General features: G+C 40.3%; 1 protein-coding gene across 1 annotated transcript in view; it reads left to right on the top strand.

Moving 5' to 3' along the window:
* The window catches only part of LOC118426976 (solute carrier family 35 member F4-like), a 32,363-nt gene that overhangs the window by 20,375 nt on the left and 787 nt on the right, over nt 1–11,201 (top strand). The window contains exons 2-8 of the mRNA XM_035836609.1: nt 4,469–4,760; nt 5,165–5,384; nt 6,331–6,456; nt 8,794–8,983; nt 9,715–9,804; nt 10,373–10,485; nt 11,126–11,195. Coding sequence (XP_035692502.1) covers nt 4,469–4,760; nt 5,165–5,384; nt 6,331–6,456; nt 8,794–8,983; nt 9,715–9,804; nt 10,373–10,485; nt 11,126–11,195 — 1,101 coding nt within the window. The remainder of the gene's footprint in view (nt 1–4,468; nt 4,761–5,164; nt 5,385–6,330; nt 6,457–8,793; nt 8,984–9,714; nt 9,805–10,372; nt 10,486–11,125; nt 11,196–11,201) is intronic.

The raw sequence follows: 11,201 nt of genomic DNA, 5'->3' as shown, positions 1-11,201 counted from the left end.
CGAAATCGTACGAATTTTATGAAATTCGCGCGAATCACTATGTGACACACACGAGCCTTATGTGATTTGCACGATCCTTATGCGAAATTGCGCAACCACTGGCGGGGTCACGTGACAAACGGAGCGGGATTTTCAAGATGGCGACTTCGCCGCTTCGGCGACTGAAAATACGATGTAACACGCCGAAATGAAGCTAAACAGTAGCTCACAGGCTATCAAATACATCTTTACGACGGTAAATGTCCATTCCATGCCTTGAAATATAAATATCTCGGGTAGAAACGCTCAAAATCATGCCTCCTCCCGGCCGCCGTTTTTGCATAAGGATCGTGCAAATCACATAAGGCTCGTGTGTGTCACATAGTGATTCGTGCGAATTTCATAAAATTCGTACGATTTCGCATAGTGATTCGTGCGAATTTCATAATATTCGTGCGTTTTCGCATAGTGATTCGTGTGTATCACATAATATTCGTACGAATTTCATAGGGTTCGTGCAAATGCTTAGGCACCCCTGAACACACAGACAGATAGAGTTAGACAGACAGACAGACAGACAGAAAAACGTTAACAGACACACCCTAAACTATATCTCCTTTTTCATTGAGATAATTAGCATACAATTTACGTAAGGGCAGTTCAGCCATAAAGTCTGTGTCAGAGGAACAGAATACGATAGCTCTATATAACAAAGATGACGTATTTTGATATTGCATCTTATACACACTCTCATGGACAGAGAGAGAAAGAGAGAGGGGGGGGTAACATGGTGCGTGAGAGGGAGACACGGGAAAAGGGAAACAAAAATTTACAATTTAACACAGATTCTTCGTTTAAAAAGGAACATTCAACGACTATCTCATGCAGGTTCCTAATAAGTGCCTACAGTCCCATAAGTACATTCGTGGACTTTCCCCAACCTGTTACTAGATTTTGACGCGAATTTCCCAGCTGCCCTTGCAGAAATCAATGAATCCGTTCACGAGTCTTTTCCTGTTTATCTTATTGCGGTCGGCACTATACTTCATTACTGTGGTACCTTCAATCTAATTTTCTCACATGCCTTGTTTGCTAATGCCTGCCTTTTGTAAAAAAAAATACAGTGTAAAGCAAGAAAATTTGGTGACATACTATGATCAAGCTCTAAAAGACACAATGCTACAATGATCGTGTGAAAAATTATCATCCAAGGTTTGCTGTGAAAATAATTGTAATGAATATATATGAACAATTATCTTCAACTACCATTTGCCTCTTCTCTTTATTTTAGGAATAGTCGGTTTGGAAATGAAGATTAAAGGTCCCATTGGAGCACATATAACTGTTATACATGTATCATACTACATGTATCACGGCAGCCTTCCAAAATCACATTACGTCGAGAGAGATAAGATGACCTCGAAGACGAAACGCACCGTGTTATCTATATATACGACCTTAAAGTGCGGGTACTTGGAGTCAAGAGTGCTGAGAATGCTTAAGAAGGAAACCAAGGAAATTGGGACACGTCAGGAACCCTTACTTTCTGCATCTTCGTTATCTATAGCTGCACGAAGGGGGCACTTGCCGAGTGCAATTTCCTTCAAGGTTCTATGCAGTTGCTGTTAAATCTAACCACTAACCACGTGCTCTACAAGTTTACAGGATATATTCTAAAGCTTAGCTGTTGTAAGTTTTCTGTAATGTTGTGTACTTTTACATGCTTAAGTATCAATGTTTTGCTTTTTACTTATTTGAATAATAAAACAATGAAAAGAAATCACCACTTGGTGTGATTTATAAGTTTCTTCCTTTAGTCAATTCAGTAAGTTACGTGAGTGTCCACATCAAAGGAAGGTAATACGTAGAAGTCAGTTGATTGCACAACGGATTAACGCACACTTCTGTTAACTGCAAGGAATCCCAAAATCCCAAACCTATACGGTCCAGCTGGATAACTTCGCATTATTGCACCAACAGGAAAGAAATTAACTGGCAAATAGACCGTGCAGTTTAGAGGCTTCTACGCATTTGTCATTCTTCAAGGTGATGATGCATATTTCATCATTTGGTTTTATATCATACTGTATAAAACCAACTGTTTTTTTTTGTTCAGTTTTTATGATTATCAGTGACAGGAGTACGAGCGTAAAAGCCATAAATCAATAAAACTAAGACTGTGCTAAACGAAAGACGTAGCGAAATAACTAGTAACGCATTCATAAAAGGCTTAAGATGCCATGTTTGATACCTGCAACTCAAGCTATATATACCAACCATTAGTAATTTAATTAGTATCTAACTGTATAATCTAGTGGCAATATGTTTTATGTCATGTGCAAAAGTCAATTATATAACATACACATCCATGTCTTATTTTTGTTTCCTATTGAATTATATGAATATTGCATTCACCTCACATCTATACATCAATTATTACCTCACTTGCATATGAAATTTCATTAGTTTTTTTGTTGTTAGAAGTAACACAGGTTGAAGCACAGGTTTTGCCCAGTGTCGCTGACGAAAGATAGTGGATGCTACCTGAAACATCTGTCCGTTTCTAAAACCTATCTCAGTAACTTGAACAAATGTCATCTTGCGTATAACATACAAGTATTTGATCCAAATGCTCCTATTCTAGCCCACCTTTGATATCTGAATCGATGGAAGTGCACATAATCGATAATGATATGGTACTAAGAAATTGTTGTTGACACATAGGCTAGTACCGATGGGGTAGGGATGCGCTTGATGACGTCAAACCAAGAAATTGTATGTGAGCTCTTCGTGCCCTTTGATCATATGGGAACACTTCTGCAACATTTTAAGGTCGCTCCTTTAACAAATATCATAAAGCTTAGGGTACTACATTATATACCTACGTCGTTGATAGGAAACAGTCTAAGTTGACCCTAAGTAATTGATTTTGTTGAAAAAGTAAAAACCTTTTTTTAAAAACATTTTAAACATTAATTATAACTTCTTGTAATATAATCTTTGGTAATCTTAATCGAAGGACCTCTGCAATTGGCAATCCTATTGTGTTATTGGCCCAAATTTACATCTATAGCTGCAGAGAATCCAAAAGTGTTTATTTTAAATCATTTATTAACTACTTTAATCGAAAGGTTAAATGTCAAATTGCTAGCTGGAGAGGGAAGATGGCGAATCACCAAGGAAAGTGGGGAAGATTATCTAACACTGATACATCATTCTCTGTTTGATTTATCCTTAACCCTATAGCTATAGTTACATCTCCTCTGTATTAGGTTTGGTCGAGCTTTATGATTTGGATGGTTCACTTTATGTTATGTAAAATTATTTGTAAATGTTGTCGATAAAGGAAAATAAAATTAGAAATAGAAAATAGTAATGTTGTACTCAATACGTCCGCCTGTACTACAAGTAACGACCTAAGTATAAAGTATTACTTGACCTACCCTTGGCCCACACCATTCGGCAACACTCAAGCTGCATTTCCCTGTCACCCATTCAAAAAATATCATCGGCTGCACGAGTATATCTCGATCTGTCGCTTTATGTTGATTCTGAGGGATGTTTTACATCGTAGTCATGTATTCTGGTGCGCAATTTGTCGCGTGACCTCCAGGTCGCTCAATTATGGCTGCCGTATTTGTCATACTCAGAACTGCGCAGTATGACGGGAACCTTTGCCCTATGGAGGCCGTAACATACTTTACGGCAAACAGAGTAATCCCAAACGTAGTTTATATAGCGAATCTCTCAGTACTGAAGGCCTCCGACCTAAAAACTCTGCGCCTCCTTCTGTTATAAATGTATACGACAGAAAAATAAGTCATTTTTGCTTCCAACATATGTCAAGATAGTGCATGATTGTTGGTGTGTTTTAGGTACTGGCTCTTCAATAGTCGTATGATCAGAAATTTATCTAGTACGAAGAGCATTAGGTTTGAATTTTCTCATTGAGAATCAAGTTACAGATGTTTGCGTGTTCAGGCTTCATTGAATAAGGGTAACTGTAGGAATAGTTTAGATTAACCACGTGTACATAGTAAGAATGGCAGTTCAATGAAATGCACAAAGTACACAGAATTTTTCAAAATTATATATTTGTGAGGTTTGATGTCAACTGTAAACATCCAGGTTATACGATATACAACACAGGCATACTTTTATGTTGTGGACCCAAATATTTCTCTAGTGGCGTCGTTTGTTGTGTAGCTTGTAGAGTGTTGGCTTGGAATCTAGAGGTCCCGAGTTCGATACTCGCCGTGCCCCCGACGTTGTACCCTTAGGAAAGGCACACAACCGTCCTCACTTCACCCAGGTGTAGAAATGGGTACCTGACTTCGGTCGTGGAGGTAAAATACTATCTTTGTATACGTTTTGTATGTATTTTGTTTGTGGCACTGTTAAAATAAGTTGACTTGAGTACAGTTCCACATTGTCCACGTCTGTCCCAAAACAACTAAATAAAAAGAATTCTCTCTATTCCTTTGTACAGACGCCAATGAAGTGGTTGAGAACACGGAGGAACCACCGCCGTCCACTGAAACCTGCTGCTGCCTTACCGACACGAGGAGAAAGACCATCCTGGGCGGGATCGCCACCCTGGGGATCGGCGGCTCCTGGGTGGCGTCAACCCAGTTGGCGCAGGCCACGTACCAGCCGTACTTCCACGCCCCCTACCTGGTGGTGTGGTTCTGCAGCGTGTGGTTGGCGGCCACCTTCCCGTTGTACTTCGCCTCCGTGCGCACGTGTTCGAGAGAGAACAAGCCACTGGCAACAACCGTCAAGTGAGTCGACGTCATGTATAATCTTACCTTACTTTAGTCCTTAAGATTCTCCCGCAAAACCGTTGCGTTGGTCAACTCGTGACTTCGATGTTTAACACCAAACAGGAATGTAGATTCGGCTCATTCTTATTTCTCATGTTGGGACAATCAGTCAAAATCTTGTCTCTAACAATGTTAACACTTCTGGAAAGACCGAAAAAAGATATCGATTATGCATAAGTAAAGCCACTTAGCAACCTACTTATCAATGATTATTTCTGTATAATTATATTGCTTTCAACAGCTTTCTGATTTGACTTAGATAATATTAAATGATACATGCTGTCCAGAACATTGCACCGTCTGAAAATTGAGACTCATCCACCTCCTAACATACTACTAACCACCTGTTATTGGCACCGCAGGGAGTGTGCTAAGGTGTTCGGGGAGCAGGGTCTGACCGTCCGCTCCTTCTTCGTGCGCGCCGCGCCGTTCTCCGTGCTGACCGTGGCGGCGCACTACATGTTCGTGCTGGCCCTCAGCCTGGTGCCCGGCACCGACGTCTCAGCGCTCTATGTCTCCAACGTCTCCTTCGTGTACCTACTGTCCTGGATACTGCTCAGGGAAAAGTTCGCTTCTGCCGGGGTGAGTAGAGGGTCTGTATTTGTAGTCACGTGACTATGACGTCATTGAGTGACCGCCATGTTGGTTGACTAAAGGCAAACAAACTCATCGCAAAACACAGTATTTGTCCTTCTGTCCTGGATACTGGTCAGGGAAAAGTTCGCTTTTGCCAGTGTCGGTACATCATCATGCTGTGTATGTGTATGTGTAGTCACGTGACTATGGCGTCATTGAGCGGCAGCCATGCTGGTGGATTAAAACACTCACAGACTCTTCGCAAAGCACAGTACATGTATTTATCCGCCAACCAAATGGTGTGGGTATTTGTAATATTACGGATAAAATATTTGAACGGGAGAAAGTCCCATATAAGAGACACCTAACTGTGCCCTGTGGAACAGAAATACAGTATGCTATTTTTGATTTATATTGGATTTGAAAGAAAAAGATTGAGGCATAAAAGTTACTTTGTTACATCATCTTTTGAAACAAGACGATCAACAACTTGACAATGATAAAGCTAAGGATCTGCTGTCTATTACATAATGTTCTGTGTATTCAATCATTTCTTCACACTGTTCACATTAAGTTCAGTAAGTTCGTCAAAACTAAGATCCTTAAACTTCGCCATTATTTTTTTATGCACGGTTGCTTGCATCTGTTTTATTGAGACTGATTAATGTCATCTCTTGAGGCCTTACCCACAATGTTACGACGTCGCGACAAACTGTATGGTTATGACTACCCTCATCAACATTTCAGCCCATTCATCTGACATTATTCCAACACAAATCTATCAATCAATGTTTTACACCAATATCCTACGGAAAACCCGCATACAGATGAGGTGCCCTGATGACCCAATGTTGTACTCAATACGTCCGCCAGTACTACAAGTAACGACCTAATGTGATTTGTGTGACCTAAATGTTGACCCCGATGACCCTTGTTGTGCTTGATGTTCCAGATCATGTCGGTGATTTTGGGGATATCTGGGATCGTGCTGATGTCCTACTCCGACGGTTTTGGCGGCTCCTCTCTTTTAGGGGTGGCGCTGGGGGTGGGGGCGTCCGCTGGGCATGCCTTGTACAAGGTAGGTCTTTTATAGCAGTGTCATCCTCTGTAGTGACCGCTGGCTTAATACTTTTGCTGGCTATCCACGTTTTAAACGGGAATATATATCTAGGCCACAAAGCACAAAAATTTAATGCGGTTTGCGGTTAAGTCGGCAAAAGTATTTAGCCAGTGGCTAACACAGGGCATGGCACTCAGGTATTTTAATTCATATTTCATCAATACAAGAAAGCAATTACAAAATTATATATTTCTTTCCATTTGGGGCATCACGGCTATAAAAGTTTCTCTGATTCTTAACACCTTTACTTCACATGTTTTATGATACTCCTCTTCGATCTTTACTGCCTGCTGTCGCCTGAACAGAGCTGTCGTAAATCTTTACATGGCAAAACATCCCACGTAGATTCAAGTCACGCTCTAGAAAATGACTAGTGGCCTATAGCTAGATGATGTCATACCTGATAACTAATCGACTTCATGGACAGACTGAAAATGTGTGTGATTGGACAAATAGATACAGAAAGGAAATACCAAACAATGCCATTTCACAAACCAGTTTACAACTAGTGACAGGAAGAGAAAAAATTATTTCCAATAGGTTGTCAACTCTATTTTGTATCATCTCTCAAATGTATTCTTGTAGCTTTTTGTCAAGAAATTATCAAATTACAAATGGAAAATAATGTGAACAAGAAAAACTATTGCCAGATATCCTTACCAAAAAAACTACTTGACTGATTGATCCTGTTTATCCTAATTCATCTCTAAGGCCCCTAACCTACTGACCGATACAACATCTGATAGTAGACTGGAACGACTCCATATCTGCCGAGGGCTTGACTCTCGGGAATGTTTCTATCTTATCACCTTAGGCCATTTTACGAATGCCATACCGGCCCTTTAAATCGGGGTTTTATCCATAAAGAAGATATGATTTGACTGAAGAATCCAGAACCACTCTATTCGGTTGAGTCTGACTAATGGTATATACTCTTGCACCTTGCAAACTACAAGATAATCCATTGCAATAATCTGAAGAGACGTTTGGAGTATATTGATACCTTCAAGATGGATGACTGGATTTATATATAGCTGTCTTACAGCAGAAACACTGGAGTCAGGATTTAACTGTAATTCCTAGAAAGCGTGAGAGAAAATAGACTTATAGTGCTAGTCTTTTCTTGAGAGGCCTTCTTTACAATCCATTAGGGCGGGGGTAGTGTCAAAAGTTCTTGTCAACATTATATTACTTCAACCAACCGAAGGAATATCATTTCTTTACTGTCTAAAAATACGGTCTGATCTCAAAAAAGTCGACTACTCGCAGATTGAAGTGTTTCTGCCTTTTATGAAGCTGCATAGTACAAATAATCCGAATATGGGTACTTCACCTTATTTTTGCTATTTTCAAATAAATCTACCTCTTGCAAACTTTCACAGTGTAGTCCTTCTTATGCACTCACTGTCATAAAAGATTAATGTACGTACTGTTTTAAAGAATTTGTATATAATCCTCACTTGCGTCATTGCCGTTTTGTATCAATTACTCGCTCGTAGTTCTTCATGAAACGCAATGAAATAATCGATATTCGCTGCTGTCAAACCCCATGTGTTGCTTAGTTGACTATTAGGAGAAGCAAAATATAGTTTGTAGATGTTGTATCATATATCTTTTTGCAATTCCAAGTGCTCCACTGTCATAACTATTCAAGACTTCTGTAAATTTTATTTGTGTAATTTACGCCCACGTTACAATTACGGAATATCGTGCCACCGAATGGCCTTGTCGCTAGGCTAGTGGGCACGAGATAGAGAGGTCCCGGGTTTGATTCCTGGCGTTCTTGGATAGATGTTGTGTCACTGTGAAAGGCACTTTCTTACTTCGGTTGGGGACGTAAAAGGCAATGGAAGGAGTTGGTTTGGATCCGCCTTCCAATACTGTGCGTAGACACAGTGGATAACAACCCACTGTCTCTATAGCCTCAAAAAGGCTATGGACTAAATTTACCTCAGTGTCACTGACGGAAGATATTGGATGCTATCTGAAACGTCTGACCGTTTTCATACTCATATCCAGTGCTTGTTGGCTAATCAAGAGAAAGACAGAAATATGGTTTATTCACATTAAAAACTTTGCAACACAAAATGGTTGAATTGTCACTTTCTTACAGTCAGGATTTCAATAACTAGTTTGGCATCATCAAAAGCGTTGTAATGGAAAAAAACAACAACAACAACAAATTCTTTAAAACATTTCAACTTTTTCTACCTCGATGACGTCTAACCTTCTAAGTACCCTTACTTTAAAACGATCATGGAATAGCATAAACAGATTGCCCCTGGCCTTCTCCAGGTGCTGTTTAAGTGGCTATTGGGAGAGGCGGATTCTGGGCAGGTGGCGCTGTTCATGACGTTACTAGGACTATGCACTCTGCTGTTTCTGTGGCCGGTCGGACTGGTTCTGTACTTCACGGGGGCAGAAATATGGGGCTTACACGCACTGCCTTGGCAATACCTGTGCGCAACCGCCGGATTCAACTTCGGTGGGTGCTTGTTTTTTCTATGTATCTATGTACAAATGTATGTAAATTTTGTATGTGTATATGTAACCTCCACACTCTGCTCTGATACAATCACATGCTATTCGACAAAACGGAACAGTTTCATACAACCGACATTAGTGCAATACGATATCGAACTTACAAATTTACGTTCCAAGTTATGGGACCCTCCGTTATATTGTATATATGTATGTATGTTTTTATGTATCTATTCATGTATGTATGAATTGATTATACGACTGTATCGTAAACCTCCCTTTCTGACTGTTTTTGCGTCTGTTTTGAAACACTGTATTGCCACTCACATTTGCGATGAGTTTTTATGGCTTAATGAGTTTCCACATTCAACACAAAAACGCCAAAAAGGTGTCGTATAGTTGCAGTTTTCACGAAACTTTATCCTCATTACCGGTTGAAGACTTTGAAGCAGCTGTGATAAAAGACTCGCCAAGTGAAAGCAGCCGACATCAGTAATCGTGGTTTCAGCACCAAGGACAGTGTGTCCACATTTATAGCCTGTCATGATCATTTTAACCGCTAGATGGCGCTTTAGAAAGCGCAAAATTACGTGCCATTTGCTCAACACAATCTTTCGCTGGCCAGCGGCTAGGGTTAATGACCCCTCGGCAACTGTCGGGCCGTCGCCAGGAGCGCCTTTTTTAGTCAGGCTACTTTCTGCTATATGAGTTTCACTCTGAACGGTCTTGTTACAGCCTTTATACAGCTGATCAACTTTGGAGCTGCCTTCACGTTCCCCATCTTCATCTCAGTCGGTATCCTCGTGGCTGTCCCGGTGAACGCAGGTAATGCCTGTCGACTTTGTGTGGACAAAATCTGCACATTTTCCTAGCCGTTGTGACTCTGGGAAAAACGTATTCATTTGGAATGCGTAGACGGAGAAAAACAGCGTCTATGTATTACAAGTAAATACGTTTTCCCAGTCACAGTGGAAACGTTCAACAAGACTTTGAGTGAACCTTGACAAGCCTACCATCGCGATTATTCACTGATAGGTCTTGTAAAGATGTGTTGTTGCAGTCACATCGTCATTGGTATATTGAATGCAATGGCCTGTCTTCTAGGTCTGACCAAATGTAAATGTTGAATATTCTGTTCCAATCAATTTATTCTATTCATCAGTTAACTAGTAAGGGTACTAAAAACACTTTCTTCAAGATATCTTCAGTGTCACTGACACTAGCTATCTAAAACATATGACCATTTCCAAAATCATTTCCAGTTGCTTGATTAACTGCTTTATTTTAGCCTCCATAGCAGGAAAAGTGTATTATGCCCTTAAAGGCCCAGAGAGCTAACTATGAACTTAGTATGAAGGCTTCTGCTTTTAACGTATTGTTTTCCTTGTTCCAGCCGTGGACGCCATTGTGCACAACAAGACGGTGAGCGCCATTAAGGTCATGGCGATCATTATCTTCATCATGGCCTTTCTACTGCTGCTGCTGCCAGACGGCTGGGAGGAACAGGTCAGATAGGTTTCTGTTAACTTCAGTAGTATGCTAAGAGGTTTATAAGTACTTTTCATTGAAGGCTAAGAAACATTACCATCGTCTCAATGCATGTACTTTGAAAAGTTTCCAAACATAGAAATTCTACTGTCTGCTAGTGTTATGAATGCAAATGTTGATGAAGGTTAGACATCCAGGTAATAAGATACGCCCAAAAGCAGTTACTCTATGAACTGGCTATGGTTTTGATGATGGCAAAACATTTCAGATAGTATCCACTATCTTTTTTCAGTGGCACTGAGTAACTGCTTTTTGGCTTATGAAAACATAGTGGAACATTTTGTTATAGTGCATACTTCTTGGGTACATGCATCAGAGGAATGATAGCAAAGGAACAGCAAAATGTCCTGCTATGACACTAAAACTGCTCAAGGCCAAGGGACTGAGAAAAAATAGTTGCTATAGAAAAGTGCATTGTGTGAAATGGACTGGGTAGTTCTAATACATGTGTCTTGTTACTAAAAGTGGTTGAACTGGTCCCCCAGGTGATTGCCCAACTAGTAATACGAAGAATAATGGAGAGAAAGCTAGGAGGTTCCTTTTGGCTAAAGACGTAGGAAGGAATATGACACATATTTGTTATATTTCTATGTTTCAGGTTAGGAAGGTGATACCCTGCAAGAAGAAGGGACCCCCACAGGAGGAGCTCTTCACCTCTAGGAGTTTGCGCAGAA

This window comes from Branchiostoma floridae, chromosome 12 (assembly GCF_000003815.2).
Source record: "Branchiostoma floridae strain S238N-H82 chromosome 12, Bfl_VNyyK, whole genome shotgun sequence".
In the NCBI taxonomy this organism is placed as follows: Eukaryota; Metazoa; Chordata; class Leptocardii; order Amphioxiformes; family Branchiostomatidae; genus Branchiostoma; species Branchiostoma floridae.
Note: the sequence above shows the minus strand (reverse complement) of the source record. Positions and strands in the feature narration are given on the sequence as shown.